The sequence below is a fragment of the Anolis sagrei genome, chromosome 13, assembly GCF_037176765.1.
Source record: "Anolis sagrei isolate rAnoSag1 chromosome 13, rAnoSag1.mat, whole genome shotgun sequence".
NCBI lineage: Eukaryota > Metazoa > Chordata > Lepidosauria > Squamata > Dactyloidae > Anolis > Anolis sagrei.
The window spans coordinates 4,569,520-4,588,448 of NC_090033.1; the positions used below are offsets into that span (position 1 = coordinate 4,569,520).

The 18,929-nt window shown below is 46.8% G+C and overlaps 1 protein-coding gene across 2 annotated transcripts; it reads right to left on the reverse strand.

Annotated features, from left to right (window-relative positions):
• Positions 1–79: 79 nt before the first annotated feature.
• RNF223 (ring finger protein 223) lies at positions 80–17,547 on the reverse strand. 2 transcript variants are annotated; one of them, XM_060759108.2, is made up of 2 exons: positions 17,367–17,547; positions 80–4,132 (listed from the first exon to the last, which is right to left on the reverse strand). In XM_060759108.2, the coding sequence occupies exon 2, from the start codon at positions 4,122–4,124 to the stop codon at positions 3,162–3,164; it is 963 nt and encodes a 320-aa protein (XP_060615091.2). In that variant the 5' UTR covers positions 4,125–4,132; positions 17,367–17,547; the 3' UTR covers positions 80–3,161. The 2 variants fall into 2 exon arrangements, with proteins under 2 accessions (XP_060615091.2, XP_060615094.2); XM_060759111.2 differs by lacking the exon at positions 17,367–17,547 and adding an exon at positions 5,877–6,007.
• Between the last annotated feature and the right edge of the window lie 1,382 nt (positions 17,548–18,929).

Below are 18,929 nucleotides of genomic sequence, written 5' to 3' on the forward strand. Positions count from 1 at the left end.
CTTGACCTTGCGAAATGAAACAAAAGCGAGTCTCTGGAAACCACTATCCGTATAACAGCACCACACAGCACCATCTCTATAAAACTGAAATGTTTATTAACACATAAAAAATTAAATACGTCCTCTTTCCCAAAAGTCTAAGGCACATGGAAGCTTCATCTGAGCTGAGAACGAAAATCAGTGGGTACAAGTCTTCTCTTGAATTATCCTTCCACCATAACTGATAACACTGGTCTTTGGTCGACGTCCAGAAGAGAAAGAGGCAATCACAGTCTTGTCTTAAGCTTGCGAAAGGTCTGCCCTTGTGTATTTTAGATGGTCATATGCAGTAAAAAGAGAGAATAGACCAATATTTCTCAACCTTCCTAATGTTGTGACCCCTTAATGTGGTGGTGACCCCCAACCATAACATTACTTTCGTTGCTACTCCATATCTGTAATGTTGCTACTGTTATGCATGTAAATATCTGATATGCAGGATGTATTCTCATTCACCAGACCAAATTTGGCACTAATAGTCCAAATTTGAATACTGGTGGGATTGATTTTGTCATTTGGGAGCTGTAGTTTCTGGGATTTATAGTTCACCCACAATTAAGGAGCATTCTGAACTCCACCAATGATGGAATTGAGCCAAACTTGGTACACAGGACTCCCATGACCAACAGAAAATATTCGAAGGGTTTAGCGGGCATTGACGTTGAGTTTGGGAGTTTTAGTTCACCTACATCCAGAGAGAGCTGTGGACTCAAACAATGATAGATCTGAGCCAAACTACGTACAGATATCCAATATGGCCAAATCTGAACATTGGTGGAATTTGGGGGAAGTAGACCTTGGCCCATGAGGTCTCTTCCAACTCTTTGATTCTATGATTCTATTTTGGAGTTGTTGCTGGGATTTATAGTTCACCTACGATGAAAGAGCAGAACTCCACCAAAGATGGAGTTGAACCAAACTTGGCACATCCAGAGAGTACTTTGGACTCAAACAATGATAGATCTCGACTAAATTTGGCATAAATGCTCAATATGCCCAAATGTGAACACTGGTGGAATTTGAGGGAAGTAGACCTTGACATTTTGGAGTTGTAGTTGCTGGGATTTATAGTTCACCTATGATGAAAGAGCAGAACTCCACCAGAGATGGAGTTGAACCAAACTTGGCACATCCAGAGTGTACTGTGGACTCAAACAATGATAGATCTGGACTAAACTTGGCATAAATGCTCAATATGCCCAAATGTGAACACTGGTAGAGTTTGGGGAAAATAGACTTTGACATTTGGGAGTTGTAGTTGCTGGGATTTATAGTTTACATACAATCAAAGAGCATTCAGAACTCCACCAACTATGGAATTGAATAAAACTTGGCACATGGGACTCCCAAGACCAAGAGAAGGGTTTGGTGGGCATTCATGTTGAGTTTGGGAGTTGTAGTTCACCTACATCCAGAGAGTGCTGTGAACTCAAACAATGATAGATCTGAACCAAACTACGTACAGATACCCAAAATGCCCAAATATGAACACTGGTGGAATTTGGGGAAAATAAATTTTGACATTTTGGAGTTGTAATTGCTGGGATTTATAGTTCACCTACGATGAGCGCTATGGACTCAAACAATGATAGATCTGGACCAAACTATACTACTCAGTATGCCCAAATGTGAATACTGGTGGAATTTGGGGGATATTGATTTTTTCATTTGGGAGTTGTAGTTGCTGGGATTTATAGTTCACCTACAATGAAAGAGCATTCTGAACCCCACCAACGATAGAATTGGGCCAAATGTCCCACACAGAACCCTATGTCTTGAAGGGATTCACTGGTGTGAGCTTCCCTCCAGCTTCACATGCTCTCGTTCGCCTGCACATGCACATCACGCCTGCTCTTCCCTCCATGTTTGGAGTCTCAGAAACATCTCTCCATTCTCAGCAGAGGAGGGCTTTTGGTGGAAGGCTCCACCATCTCTTTCCAAAAAGGAAGAGAAGGACAGGTGGAGAGATCTTCAGCCTTCTCGGCCAAAGGGGTTCCTAAGACTGTCCGAAATATATGTTTTCTGATGGTCTTTGGCAACCCCTCTGAAACCACTTGCAACCCCCTTTGTGGTCGCGACCCCCAGGTTGAGAAACACTGATCTAGTAGTTAGAGCAGAGGCCCTCACTGAAGGCAGAGATCTTCAACCTTCTCTGCCAAAGAGGTTCCTAAGACCATCAGAAAGATATATTTTCTGATGGTCTTTTGTGACCCTTCTGAAATCACCTTGCAGCCCCCAGGTTGAGAAATGCTGGAATAGTCTAAGCCACAGCGCATATACTGGAGGTATATTTATAAGAACAGGGGTTTAGATGCTACATCATCTTTAACATCATGGATGTGATGTGCAGCCTTTCTAGTGAGTGGCAAGAATGTATAGCAACACCCTTATGCAACAGGACTCATTGCACAGCTGGCCCTGGTTGTGGGGTCATCCTAAATATCTCCTGAGAATCCACATCGGTATTGAATCAGTGTAAAGATGGGCTCAAATCCAACCTCAAAAACTCTGGACGCTGAGAACTGAGAAGCCTTGGCCCTTGAGCGCTCCAGATGGAAGTCAGCTGTGACCAGCAGTGCTGTAGAATTTGAAGAGGGCGAAAGAGAGAAACGTGCCAAAAGGAAGGTGCATCAAGCCAACCTCGACCAGGGCCACCTTCCGTCTGGAAACCAATGCCCTCACTGCGGGATAACATGCAGGTCAACAATAGGGTTCCACAGTCACCTACGGACACCGATCTTGGATGACAATCCTCGGACTACGAGGGATCGCCTAAGTAAGTACATACAGTGGCATTAATGCTTTGAATACATTCGAAGAGCGGCAAGAGCGGATCAAGTGGCAACGTAGAGTCCGTGCGTTATGTCCGAACTGTTCACTCGTAAGAGTTAGTCCATCCGACTTGCTGGAATTGTCTCACGCTGACTGGCAGCATCTTAAGTGGAAGGTTTCCCTTGTCATATTCGAGGAAATATTATTGTTATTGAGCCGGGGAGTGAAGATGGGACCTCCAGATGCCGTGGTTGAGTAGAAGCCCGTTTCTCCCCACAACAACCCAGTGATTCCAGCCACAAAAGCCTTCCACTTCGTTCCTGAGAAATCACCCCACATGCAGCGTCCGGTCACTCTGCAGTCTCCACAGAGCCCACTGTCGGGGCCGGGGTGGTGGGGTGATGATAGGTCACATAGCTGGGCCTGGACATCGTGTACGTCCTGGCGAAGCAGCGGAGGTTGCCCGTCTTCATGGCGCAGTGCAGCGGCCATAGGATGATGCAGAAGAGGATGATGATCAACACCGAGAGCAGCAGGACGCGCTTCCAGTCGTCGCACATTTCGCAGCGCGTCAGGCGTCCCATTAAAGTCTCCGGGGGCAACTGGGGGACCTCGGGTTTGCTGGGGGCGATGTCAATGCTGATGTAGTCGTCGGCGTTCTCTGGGTCGGAAGACTGCCTGCAGCAGATCTTGGTGCCTTCCATCCAGATCATCTTCTCTCGCTGGTGCTCAGGAGGCAGCGTAGCCATGAGGCCCTTGCTGGTCTGGAGGCCCGGCGGCCCTTCGAGGGGGATCTCGGTGATCTGGCGGCAAAACGGACACGGGAGTTCATCCTCGACACAGTTGCGGGGACGGGCCGCGGCGAGGCGGGCCAGACACTCCAAGCAGAAGGTGTGGTTGCACTGGAGGACCTTGGGGGTCTTGAAGAGGTTGTCGTAGGTGTTGAAGCAGATGGAGCACTCGATGGGAGAGGTGGGTCTGTCCGTGGGCGAGCCCAGCCGTGTCTTCCCGTCTACTGGGGAGCGGACCGGAGACCAGATGGGAGAGCAGATCTGAGACCGGATGGAGGGAGAGGTTGAAGAAGAGACGGGAGAACAGACTGAGGAAGAGACTGGGGAACAGACCGAAGACGAGACTGGGGAACAGACCGAGGGCCTGCTTTCAGAGGAGTGGGAGGACGCGGAGGGTGAGGTGATGACAATGGGGCTGAGCGGGATGGGGATCTCATGGGGTGCAGCCGGGACCGGGCTGGTGGGGCTGGTAGGAGGGGAGTCCGGCACTTCCGTGCGCCATATCTGAGTGAAGCAGGACATGATGGAACCTGTGGGGAAACCAGAAGGAAAAGTGAGGTTATGAGTGGAGGCATCAAAAAGTCATTTCTGGATCCACCACCAAGACTGTATCTCTGGAAGACAATCATACTCAGACACTGGACAATGCTATGGCCCTAGAGTTGGAAGTCAGCTGTGACCAACAGTGCTATGGCCCTAGAGCTGGAGGTCAGCTGTGACCAACAGTGCTATGGATTTCAAGGAGGCACAAGAAGAAGGCACCTCAAGCAAATGCTAGTCATGACTGCCATCCATCTGGAAACTTATGTCCTTAATGTGAAAGCCTGTGTGGATCCAGAAAAGTCTCCATAGTCATTTATGGATCCACCACCAAGACTGTATCTCTGGAAGACAATCATACTCACCCACTAGACATTGCATTGCTGTCAGTTTTCTTAACGGTATGGCCAGAAAATCTGGAGGTCAGCTGTGACCTACAGTGCTATAGCCCTAGAGCTGGAGGTCAGCTGTGACCAACAGTGCTATGGCTCTAGAGTTGGCGGTCAGCTGTTACCAACAGTGCTATGGCCCTAGAGCTGAAGGTCAGCTGTGACCAACAGTGCTATGGACATAGAGCTGGAGGTCAGCTGTGACCAACAGTGCTATGGCCCTAGAGCTGGAGGTCAGCTGTGACCAACAGTGCTATGACCCTAGAACTGGAGGTCAGCTGTGACCAACAGTGCTATGGATTTCAGAGGCACAAATAGAAGGGGCCAAGACGAAGGCACCTCAAGCAAACACTCGTCATGGCTGCCGTCCATTGTGACCCAGACCTGTGAGTCCAAACCTTCTCTGAGCAAAGGTTGTTTGTTGGAAAGACATACAGGAGTAAGGCCCAGGAGGTTTGGAGTTGTAGTTCACCTTCATCCTGAGAGCACCGTGGACTCAAACAATGATAGATCTGGGCCAAACGGCAAAAATACTCAACATGGAATTTGGTGGAATTTGGGGAAAATAGACCTTGACATTTGGAAGTTGTAGTTGCTGGGATTTATAGTTCGCCTACAATCAAAGAGCATTCTGAACCACTCCAAGGATAGAATTGGGTCAAACTTGGCACACAGAATCCCCATGCCTTGAAGGGACTCGCTGAAGTGAGCCTCCCTCCAGTCTCGCATGCTCTACCTCCCCTGCACATGCGCCGAGCACACCTGCTCTCCCCTCCACACTTGGAGTCTCAGAAACAGCCCTCCCCTTAGCTGAGAAGCCGGCCAATCACAGCGGAGGAGGGCTTTTGGTGGGAGAATTCGCCGTCTGTTTCCAAAAAGGAAGAGACGGACAGGCAGAGAGGTTCCATCATGTCGACGCATGTGGAGGGGAGGGAGAGCGTGTGAAACTGGAGGGAGGCTCACTTCAGCCATGAGATCCAAAACAGTACCATCTGCCATGCACGAGAAGCAACACAAGAAAGCCACTCCCCAGCATGTAAGTGGAAGCATCAGCCCACACACAACCCCACGCCTTGAAGGAACCCGCTGGCGTCAGCCTCCCTCCAGCCTCTCACGCTCTCCCTCGCCTGCACATTTAGCGAGGGAGAGCGTGCAAGGCTAGAGGGAGGCTCACACCAGTGAATCCCTTCAAGGCATGGGGGTTCTGTGTGAGAAGCAATGACATTCTTAGGTTTAGCGTTGCCACCTCAGGTTGCCATGAGTTCCACCACCACCTGTCACCGCTGAAGCAGGGCAAAGAAGAAGCAAGAGAGAGTGGCTGAAGTAAAAACATGCAAAAACATACCCCAGCCGGTGCTTCTCCTCAGCTGAGAAGAGAGGAGTGTTGCTGTCTCCATGAAATCCGCAAGGGATCTCCCGAGAGGGAATCTATCTGCCCTGCTTAGTGGTGGCAGGAGGTGGTGGTGGTGGCCGTACCAGAGCCTAAGACAGACAGATAAGCCCATTTGACAGCTGAACATAGGCCTACTTAGACAATAAATTGTGAGAGTGGTCTCCCACAGGTGAGTCTGGAGGTCTGGGACTTATCTCTTAGCAAAGGTAAACGTTTCCCTTGACATTAAGTCTAGTCATGGCCGACTCCGTGGGGTGGTGCTCATCTCCATTTCTAAGCCAAAGAGCCGGCATTGTCCGTAGACACCTCCTAGGTCATTTGGCCAGCATGACTGCATGGAGGACCGTTATTTTCCCTACTGATTTACTCACATTTGCATGTTTTCAAACTGCTCGGTTGGCAGAAGCTGGGGCTAACTGCGGGAGCTCACCCCGCTCCCTGGATTCAAACCTCCCACCATTCGATCAGCAAGTCCTGCAGCTCAGCGCATTAACCCACTGCATCACCAGGGGCTCCAAAACTCATGATAGATAAAAGTTGATAGATAGGTAAAGGCTCACGCCACTCCCCGGATTCGAACCTGCGACCATTCAGTCAGCAAGTTCAGCAGCTCAGTAGTTTTAACCCACTGCGCCACCAAGTGGCGTTTGATACAATAGGTTGCATTTAAATTTAATTTTAATTAAGTTCTAATTTGCTGCTATATGCTGTGTATTTCAATTTTTGTTACTATGTGCGTACTATAGGCCGGGCTATAGCACAGTTGGTAAATCACCAGTAGTAATAAGATCTATCAACCGAAAGGTTGCCAGTTCAAAGCCCGGGTCAGCGTGAGCATCCGACTGTCAGCCCAGCTCAAGTTCTAATTTGCTGCTATATGCTGTGTATTTCAATTTTTGTTACTATGTGCATACTGTAGGCTGGGCTATAGCACAGCTGGTAAATCACCAGTAGTAATAAGATCTATCAACCGAAAGGTTGCCAGTTCGAAGCTCGGGTCAGAGTGAGCATCCGACTGTCAGCTCAACTCAAGTTCTAATTTGCTGCTATATGCTGTGTATTTCAATTTTTGTTACTATGTGCGTACTGTAGGCTGGGCTATAGCACAGCTGGTAAATCACCAGTAGCAATAAGATCTATCAACCGAAAGGTTGCCAGTTCGAAGCCCGAGTCAGAGTGAGCATCCGACTGTCAGCTCAACTCAAGTTCTAATTTGCTGCTATATGCTGTGTATTTCAATTTTTGTTACTATGTGCGTACTGTAGGCCGGGCTATAGCACAGTTGGTAAATCACCAGCAGTAATAAGATCTATCAACCGAAAGGTTGCCAGTTCGAAGCCCAGGTCAGAGTGAGCATCCGACTGTCAGCCCAGCTCAAGTTCTAATTTGCTGTTACATACTGTGTATTTCAATTTTCGTTACTATGTGCGTACTATAAAAAAGGAATTCCACGCCTAATGAAGTCAGTTTTTCAAACCCAGCCAGAGATGCTTGGAGCCATAAGGAAGGCATGTGAATGTGTGCCTGCTCCTTAAATGAGTAGTACATACGAGAAGCTCAGCCTCTCATTGAACATCGAGAAAACGAAATTGCTCTTCCAGCAGTCACCGGCCAATCCTTCTCCAATGCTACAAATACAGCTTAATGGTGTAACATTAGAAGATGTTGACCATTTCCGCTCCTTTGGCAGCCGTCTCTCCACAAAAGTCAACATCGACACTGAAATACCACACCGCCTGAGCTCTGCAAGTGCAGCATTTTTCCGAAAGAAGCACAGCGTGTTTGAGGACCGGGATATCCGTAGGGAGACCAAGGGGCTTATTTATAAAGCTATTCCCCTCCCAACCCTGCTATATGCTTGCGCGACGTGGATTATCTACAGACGTCACATGTAACTCCTAGAACGATTCCATCAGTGTTGCCTCCGAAAAATTCTGCAAATCTCTTGGGAAGACAGGCAGGCATATGTCAGCATGCTGGAAGAAACAAAGACCACCAACACTGAAGCGATGGTCCTCCGCCATCAACTCCGCTGGACCGGCCACGTTGTCCAGATGCCTGACCACCGTCTCCCAAAGCAGTTGCTTTATTCCGAACTCAAGAACAGAAAACGGAACTGTGCAGAAGTTATTAATACTTTGCATGTTTTAAACTGTATATATATGTGTTTGGGTTAACTACAGTAACACTGGAGCAGCCTATTTCAGAGATCCTCAGTCAGCGTTACCATGGAGACCAAGGCAAGCTGGCAGAAGGAGAAGTGGGAGGAGCCAAGTGGAGAGAGTTTTGAAAAAACAGACAGTTTGAGAGTCAGTTAGGAAATGATTTTGTATCTGAGAGGAGTAAAAGAGTGGAAGTGAAGAGTAGAGTGGGAGAGTGAAGTGTGAAGAAAAGAATTGTGGCTTTGGGGAAGCCGTGAATAGCTACTGGAGGTTTCTCAGTCTAAGGAGGTTGAAAGGAGAAACATAGCCAGTTTTCTTTAGTCAAGGGAAAGGCTAAAGGATAAGCTTGTTAATTTATTTGATCAAGGAAAGATCAAACAGGGAAGATATTCCTGTACTGAAACATTGTTTAGTAACAAGAGCTTCACCTCAGTAAGATACTGTGTAACCTGGAAGAGTGAAATGTTTAACTAACCAAGTATTATTCAAAGTTCTGTAAAATAAGTTACAATCTTGCAACCACACGCTTTGTACTCAATAAACCAGTTAGCTTTTGTTGCAGACAGTCTCATCTCCATCCATTCTGCGTCTGTATTGCCATATCTCACAGTAATACCTCATATCTCACGTTGGTGGCAGTTACCATAGATTACATATAACAATTGGCCTCCACTATACCAGTTGGTGGCAGAATTCAGAGAAATAAACAATAAACTTCCCTCAACTCTCCTGTCACATGACAGCACTTGTGCTTTCTCTCCACTCTGATTGCTTCCTTGCAGGAACATTGGTGGGCAGGAAAAGAGATTGAAAGATGGGCTCAAAGCCAACCTTGTAAACTCTGGCATAGACACTGAGAACTGGGAGGGATCGTGAGCTGGAGGTCAGCTGTGACCAGCAGTGCTGAATGGAGGGCGAAAGAGAGAAACATGCCAAGAGGAAGGCGCATCAAGCCAACTCCAACCGGGACTGCCTTCCACCTGGAAACTGATGCCCTCACTGCGGGAGAACATGCAGATCAAGAATCAGGCTCCATAGTGACCTACGGACCCACTGCTAGGATACTGACCTTGGAAGACAATCCTACTCACACCACGAGGGATTGCCTAAGTAAGTAAGTAAACTAGTAGAACCTGTTTCAGGAGCGAGACTGAGCTGGACAATTCAGATGCAACCCAGAAGGACTATGTCATCCTCACGAGATGCTGACACAACGCATACTCCGGTGGGGATGTGACACACCTGTCTCCCTTCTGCTGGTCCATGTGACAATTCCTGGAGAAAGATGCACCCACAAGTCAGGTGCTGGTGCCTTAACGCTGAAACAGCAGCATGTATTACTCACCCAATATCGAAGTGTAAAGGTAATTAGACATGCGCCGAGGTTGACTGGGATGTTCAGCAGCCATGGAGCTTGCCTAAGGATCTGTATTCCTGGTGGTTGACATAATCACAAAGGAGCTTCCATATTCAAAGGCAGCATATCTCTTACTCAGAGCTCAACCAACGTTCCAAGAATTCCTCAACTAGAACTAAGGGCCGTCCTATTTGTTTGCTTATTTATTTACAACATTTATATGCCACCCTTCTCACCCCAAAGGCTTACAATATATATATACATACAATACATTATATTATTAGCATAGTACAATATCAGTATCACATATTACTATATGGTACTATACCATTGTATTGTAATATTATTAGTAATATTACGTGTAACATAAAATATATAATTATCATTATTATTAGCATTGTATTAAATTGTAATATTGTATATATTATATGTATATACAATATATTACATTACATTACAATATATTATATTATTAGCATAGCACAGGAGACAATATGGAACTGTCCCTGGCCCCCTCTCTCTTCACTCTGGCGCAGAGTCGTAGTTGGTGTTGGGGGAGGGGTCCCCAACTGATGACATATGCAGGAGACAAGATGGAACTGTCCCCTGGCCCCCTCTCTCTTCACTCTGACCCAGAGCGGCAGTTGGTGCTGGAGGAGGGGTCCGCAACTGATGGCATATGCAGGAGACAAGGCGGAACTGTCCCTGGCCCCCTCTCTCTTCACTCTGGCCCAGAGTCGCAGTTGGTGCTGGGGGAGGGGTCCCTGACTGATGACATATGCAGGAGACAAGATGGAACTGTCCCCTGGCCCCCTCTCTCTTCACTCTGACCCAGAGCGGCAGTTGGTGCTGGAGGAGGGGTCCGCAACTGATGGCATATGCAGGAGACAAGGCGGAACTGTCCCTGGCCCCCTCTCTCTTCACTCTGGCCCAGAGTCGCAGTTGGTGCTGGGGGAGGGGTCCCTGACTGATGACATATGCAGGAGACAAGGTGGAACTGTCCCAGGCCCCCTAAGTGCCTTGTAACCTTACATTCCAGATATCCCTCATACAGTACAAACTTTGCACTTGAAGGGAAACAGAATGAGAACACTCATCTCCAACCTTCACCACAACACAAGTTGATGAGCTACTGACAACTGGCACTGCTCGTTCACTTCAGTTGCCTTCCTGCTACCGGCAGTGATACCAACATTCCCCACGAGAGCTACGTGCCTTATAACCTTACTTTCCGGATATCTCTCGTACAGCATAAACTTTGCACTTGGAGGGGAGCAGAATAAGGACACTCATCTCAACCTTCACCACAACACCAGTTGATGAGCTACTGACAACTGGCACTGCTTGTTCACTTCCTCTGGCTTCCTGCTACACAGCAGTAATACCAAGTTCCCGCACAAAAATTCCCCGCAAGAACTAAGTGCCTTGTAACCTTACTTTCCGGATATCCTTCATACAGTGTGAACTTCGTGCTTGGAGGGAAACGGAATGAGGACACTAATCTCTAACCTTCACCACAAAGCCCGTTGATGAGCTACTGATGACTGGCAGTGCTCATTCGTTTCCGTTGGCTTCTCGTGAGAGTTACGTGTCTTGTAACCTTACTTTCCGGATATCCCTTGTACAGCACAAACTTCGTGTTTGGAGGAAAACAGAATGAGGACACTCATCTCTAACCTTCACTACAATGCCAGTTGATGAACTACTGATGACTGGCACTGCTCGTTCGCTTCCGTTGGCTTCTTGTGAGAGTTATGTGTCTTGTAACGTTACGTTCCGGATATCCCGCATACAGCATAAACTTCGCACTTGGAGGGAAGCGGAATAAGGACACTCATCTCCAACCTTCACCACAAAGCCAGTCGATGAGCCACTGACGACTGGCGCTGCTCGTTCACTTCTGCTGGCTTCCTGCTACACAGTAGTAATACCAAGTTCCCCCACGAAAATTCCCCGCAAGAGCTACATGCCTTGTAAGCTTACTTTCCGGATATCCCTCATACAGTACAAACTACACGCTTGAAGGGAAACAAAATGAGGACACTCACCTCTAACCTTCACCACAAAGCCAGTTGATGAGCTACTGATGACTGGCAGTGCTCATTCGTTTCCGTTGGCTTCTCGTGAGAGTTACGTGTCTTGTAACCTTACTTTCCGGATATCCCTTGTACAGCACAAACTTCGTGCTTGGAGGGAAACAGAATGAGGACACTCATCTCCAACTTTCACCACAAAGCTAGTTGATGAGCTACTGACAACTGGCACTGCTCGTTCACTTCCGCTGGCTTCCAACTACACAGCAATAATACCAAGTTCCCCCAAAAAAATTCCTCACAAAAGCTAAGTGCCTTTTGTGCCACAAAAGTGCCTTTTGTGCCACTTAAGTGCCACAAAAGCTAAGTGCCTAACCTTACTTTCCGGATATCCCTCTTACAATACAAACTTCGCACTTGAAGGGAAACGGAATGAGGACACTCATCTCTAACCTTCACCACAATGCCAGTTGATGAGCTACTAATGACTGCCACTGATTGTTCGCTTCCGTTGGCTTCTTGTGAGAGTTACGTGTCTTGTAACCTTACGTTCCGGATATCCCGCGTACAGCATAAACTTCGCACTTGGAGGGAAGCGGAATAAGGACACTCATCTCCAACCTTCACCACAAAGCCAGTCGATGAGCTACTGACGACTGGCACTGCTCATTCACTTCTGCTGGCTTCCTGCTACACAGCAGTAATACCAAGTTCCCCCACGAAAATTCCCCGCAAGAGCTACATGCCTTGTAACCTTACTTTCCGGATATCCCTCATACAGCACAAACTTTGTGCTTGGAGGGAAACGGAATGAGGACACTCATCTCCAACCTTCACCACAAAGCCAATTGATGAGCTACTGACGACGCGCTGCTCGTTCGTGTCCGCTGGCTTCTCATGAGAGTTACGTGCCTTGTAACCTTACTTTCCAGAGATCCTTCGTACAGCGTGAACTTTACTCTTGGAGGGAAACAGAATGAGGATGTTCATCTCAAACCTTCACCACAATTCTAGTTGATGAGCTACTGACGACTGGCACTGCTCGTTCGTGTCCGCTGGCTTCCTGTTACATGACAGTGATACCAGCTTCCTCTGAGAAAATTCCTCGTGAGAGTGACGTGCCTTGTATCCTTACTTTCCGGATAACCCTCATATATGTATGTATGTATGATAGACCTTTCATCATCGCAAAACATCTCGAGTGAAGTGGGGACTGCAACTAATGGTCCCTCATGGCTGTTTTCTTCTCTCTGGGCATTGAAAATTGATTACTTTCCATCCACTGATGAGAAGGAAAATATTTTTTTTACTACAACTCCCAGAATTCCTCTCAATTGATTCTAGTGAGACTAGCTAGTGGTTCTCAACCTTCCTAATACCATGACCCCTTAATACAGTCCTCATGTTGTGGTGACCCCCAAACCATAATATTGTTTTCATTGCTACTTCATAACAGTCATTTTGCTACTGGTATGAATCGTGATGTAAATATCTGATATGCAGGATGCATTTTCATTCACTGGACCAAACTGGGCACAAATACCCAATACACCCAAATGTGAATGCTAGTGGGGTTGGGGGAGGATTGATTTTGTAATTTGGGAGTTGTAGTTGCTGGGATTTATAGTTCACTTATAATCAAAGAGCATTCTGAACTCCACCAGCGATGGATTTGAACCAAACTTGGCTCCCATGACCAATGGAAAACCCTGGAAGCGTTTGATGGGCATTGACCTTGAGTTTGGGAGTTGTAGTTCACCTATATCCAGAGAGCAGTGTGGACTCATGCAATGGTGGATCTGGACCAAACTTGGCATGAATACTCAATATGCCCAAATGTGCACACTGGTGGAGTCTGGGAAAAATAGATCTTGACATTTGGGAGTTGTAGTTGCTGGGATTTATAGTTCACTTATAATCAAAAAGCATTCTGAACTCTTCTAGCGATGGATTTGAACCAAACTTGGCTCCCATGACCAATGGAGAACACTGGAAGGGTTTGATGGGCATTGACCTTGAGTTTGGGAGTTGTAGTTCACCTATTTCCAGAGAGCACTGTGGACTCATGCAATGGTGGATCCGGACCAAACTTGGCACGAATACTCAATATGCCCAAATGTGGACACTGGTGGAGTCTGGGGAAAATAGATCTTGACCTTTGTGAGTTATAGTTGCTGGGATTTTATAGTTCACTTATAATCAAAAAGCATTCTGAACTCCACCAGTGATGGATTTGAACCAGACTTGGCTTCCATAACCAATGGAAAATACTGGAAGGGTTTGATGGGCATTGACCTTGAGTTTGGGAGTTGTAGTTCACCTATATCCAGAGAGCAGTGTGGACTCATGCAATGGTGGATCTGGACCAAACTTGGCACGAATACTCAATATGCCCAAATGTGAACACTGGTGGAGTCTGGGGAAAATAGATCTTGATATTTGGAAGTTTTAGTTGCTGGGATTTATAGTACACTTATAATCAAAAAGCATTCTGAACTCCACCAGCGATGGATTTGAACCAGACTTGGCTCCCATAACCAATGGAAAATACTGGAAGGGTTTGATGGGCATTGACCTTGAGTTTGGGAGTTGTAGTTCACCTATTTCCAGAGAGCACTGTGGACTCATGCAATGGTGGATCCGGACCAAACTTGGCACGGTTACTCAATATGCCCAAATGTGAAAACTGGTGGAGTCTGGGGAAAATAGATCTTGACATTTGGGAGTTGTAGTTGCTGGGATTTATAGTTCACTTATAATCAAAGAACATTCTGAACCCCACCAACGATAGAATTGGCTCAAACCTCCCACATGGAATCCCCATGACCATCAGAAAATACTGTTTTCTTGTGGTCTTTGGAGACCCCTCTGACACCTCCTCGCAACTAGTGGGAGTTGCAGCCTAACGTCATCCTGAGCTGAAAAGAATTCTGGAAATATTTGCCCCACTTGTCACTTGCATTCATTGCTTTCTGCTTTGCAGGCAAGTGCCCAGGAGGCATGCCAGAGCCCTCTTGGCCCCACGTCAACAACAACTTCCTCCTCCTCCTTTGATCTCATGCCATTGCCATGCAGCAACGGGCCATTGAATGACCAAGAGTCAGTATGTCTCCGAGGAGGAAGAGTCACCGGAAAGCAAAATCTGTGGCTCAGAGGTGTGCTCTTCCAAAAGGCTGCCTCATCGCCCTGGAAGCAATTCCAATTATGCTTTAACCTCCTCTCAGCAGTTCTCCATTCATCTCATCTACTTTAAAATATAAATAAATATTGGAACTGGCATGCAGCACTCTGCCAAGGATAGTTGGGATGCCGAAACTCATCACAATATGCAAAATCTTCCAGCAGATGTTGACCATCAACTTATGTTGGTATCACTGCCGTGTAGCAGGAAGCCAACAGAAGCGAACGAGCACTGCCAGTCGTCAGTAGCTCATCAACTGTCATTGTGGCCCTCCTTTTGCATAGAATTCTAGAGTTGGAAGAGACCTCGTGGGCACACTGAACTTCCACGACCAACAGAAAATACTGGAAGGGTTTGGTGGGCATTGACCTTGAGTTTGGGAGTTGTAGTTCACCTACATCCAGAGAGCACTGTGGACTCAAACAATGATGGAGCTTGACAAACTTGGCACAGACACTCACTATGCCCCAATGTGAACACTGATGGAGTTTGGGGGAAATAGACCTTGACATTTGGGAGTTGTAATTGCTGGGATTTATAGTTTGCCTGCAATCAAAGAGCATTCTGAACCCCACCAATGATGGAATTGATCCAAACTTGACACACAGAACTCCCACGACCAATAGAATATACTGGAAGGGTTTGGTGGGCATTGACCTTGAGTTTGGGAGTTGTAGTTTACCTACATCCAGAGAGCACGATGAACTCAGACAATGATGGATCTGGACCAAACTTGGCACAGACACTCACTATGCCCAAATGTGAACACTGATGGAGTTTGGGGAAATAGACCTTGACATTTGGGAGTTGTAGTTGCTGGGATTTATAGTTCACCTACAATCAAAGAGCATTCTGAACTCCACCAATGATGGGATTGATCCAAACTTGGCACACAGAACTCCCACGACCAATAGAAAATACTGGAAGGGTTTGGTGGGCATTGACCTTGAGTTTGGGAGTTGTAGTTTACCTACATCCAGAGAGCACGATGAACTCAGACAATGATGGATCTGGACCAAACTTGGCACAGACACTCACTATGCGCAAATGTGAACACTGATGGAGTTTGAGGAAATAGACCTTGACATTTGGGAGTTGTAGTTGCTGGGATTTATAGTTCACCTACAATCAAAGGGCCTTGGCCTTTGTAAGCCGCATCGAGTCCTTCGGGAGATGTTAGCGGGGTAGAAATAAAGATAATAATAATAATAATAATAATAATAATAATAATAATAATAATCAAAGAGCATTCTGAACTCCACCAACGATGGGATTGATCCAAGCTTGGCACACAGAACTCCTATGACCAATAGAAAATACTGGAAGGGTTTGGTGGGCACGGACCTTGCGTTTGGGAGTTGTAGTTCACCTACATCCAGAGAGCATGGTGGACTCAAACAATGATGGAAATGGACCAAACTTGGCACGGACGCTCAATATGCCCAAATGTGAACACTGATGGGAAAATAGGATTTACATTTGGGAGTTACAGTTGCTGGGATTTATAGTTCACCTTCAATCAAAGAGCATTCTGAACCGCACCAATGATGGAATTGATCCAAACTTGACACACAGAACTCCCACGACCAATAGAATATACTGGAAGGGTTTGGTGGGCATTGACCTTGAGTTTGGGAGTTGTAGTTTACCTACATCTGGAGAGCACGGTGGACTCAAACAATGATGGATCTGGACCAACCTTGGCACGGACACTCACTATGCCCAAATGTGAACACTGGTGGAGTTTGGGGGAAATAGACTTTACATTTGGGAGTTACAGTTGCTTGGATTTATAGTTCACCTGCAATCAAAGAGGATTCTGAACCCCACCAATGATGGAATTGGGCCAAACTTAGCACACACAACTCCCTTGACCAACAGAAAATACTTGAAGGCTGTTACCTTCCCACAGAAGAAGTACCTACATCTACTCAGATTTACATGTTTTCAAATTGCTAGGTTGGCAGAAGATGGGGCTAACTGTGGGAGCTCACCCAGATCCCCAGATTCGAACCTTTCGGTCAGCAAGTTCTGCAGCTCAGCGCATCACCAGGAGCTCCAAAACTCATGATAGGGCCACCATAAGTCCAAAACAACATGGGAGGCGTACAACAAACAAACATGCTTTGCAATAATGGCAGGCTGGCGCAGTCGGTTAAACCGCTGACCTGCTGGACTTGCTGACTGAAAGGTTGGCGGTTCGAATTCGGGGAGTGGTGTTAGACCCAAGAGCCGGAGATGAAAGGGGAAGCCTTTGCCTTTGTCTGTGTATTTGTGTGCCATTGTTTGGAGCCCCCAGTGACGCAGTGGGTTAAATCGCTGAGCTGCTGAACCTGCTGACTGAAAGGTCACTGGTTCAAATCCGGGGAGCGGGATGAGCTCCCGCTCTTAGCCCCAGCTTCTGCCAACCGAGCAGTTCGAAAACATGCAAACGTGAGTAGATCGTAGTAGATTGGTAGGCAAGGTAACGCTGCTCCATGCAGTCATGCTGTCCACATGACCTTGGAGGTGTCTATGGACAACGCCGGCTCTTCGGCTTAGAAATGGAGATGAGCACCAACTCCCAGAGTCGGACACAACTGGACTTAATGTTAGGGGACAACCTTTACCTTTAGTATTGTAACCAAAGGAGTTCCGATGTCATCACAGCCCTGGAAGGGATCCCAAGAACCATCCAGACCAAGTGAGAATATGCAAAAAAAAACTTACCTGTCCAAAAGGAGGATTCTCAGCAACCCGAAAACATCTTCCAGCTCCTCTTCCTATCCCCAAAGGACAGCACGAATAGTATTCCCGGAGTATTTCCTTCCAAGGACACTGTTGACATCTCTAGCAGCCTGGCCATGGCTCCAGGCTCTTTTATGCTTTCCGGCCTGCCAGGTGAGATGCCTCAGCGTTACCTGTCCTTCACCATGGCAATGCGAGGCTTCCCATTGGCTGGCTCGCCCAGTTCCCAGGTGAGAGGGAGGCGGGGCTTCCGGAGTTGACAGACACAACCGGCTCGGGCAGCTTCCCAACAGACGGAGCAAAGTTCCTGGCTTGGCCTTTCGGAAGAGTGGGAATACCTGAACATTCCTGCTTCGAGCGGCTTAAGCAGGAAGATGGACATGAGACATATATCCTCTTCCAAGGATGAAAGGGAAGGCATCTCAAACTCACTCATGTGTGGATCTCATACATTTAGGGAATATTTCTGACTCCCATTCACATCTTCAATCAATGACATTGATTTTGTCATTTGGGAGTTGTAGTTGCTGGGATTTAGAGTTCACCTACAGCCAAAGAGCATTCTGAACCCTACCGATGGAATTGAACCAAACTTGGCACACAGTTCTCCTATGACCAACAGGATTTGGTGGGCTTGGACCTTGAGTTTGGGAGTTGTAGTTCACCTACATCCAGAGAACACTGCGGACTCAAACAATGATGGATCTGGACCAAACTCTACACAAATACTTAATATACCCAAATGTGAACACTTCTGGAGTTTGGTGAAAATAGAATCTTGACATTTGGGAGTTGTAGTTGCTGGGATTTATAGTTCACCTACAATCAAAGAGCATTCTGAACCCCACCAAGGATGGAATTGAACCAAACTTGGCAGACAGTTCTCCCATGACCAACAGAAAATACTGGAATGGTTTGGTGGGCAGTGTCCTTTGGTTTTGGAGTTGTAGTTCACCTACATCCAGAGATCACTGTGGACTCAAACAATGATGGATCTGGGCCGAACTCTGCATGAATACTCAATAATGCCAAATGTGAACACTGGTGGAGTTTGGGGAAAATAGAATCTTGACATTTGGGAGTTGTAGTTGCTGGGATTTATAGTTCACCTACACTCACAGAGCATTCTGAACCCACCAATGACAGAATTGGGCCAAACCTCCCACACAGAATCCCCATGTGTGCCACAGCAACGCGTGGCAGGGGACGGCTAGTAAAATAATAATAATAATAATAATAATAATAATAATAATAATAATAAAAACTTTATTTGTACCTCGCTACCATTTCCCCAAGGGACCCGGTGCGGCTTACATGAGGCCAAGCCTGAAGTACATCAAACAAACATCAATAACACAACATTAATAAACAATCAATAAAATACAAATCATATAAATCACATAACAAAAACAACAATCAATAATGATTGGCTGGCCTCTCAGCAAGGGGAAGGCTATTTCTGAGACTCCAAGCAGGAAGGGGAGAGCAGGCGTGCTCAGCACATGACGATCTCTGCCCGATCTTCTCTTCCTTTTTGGAAACAGA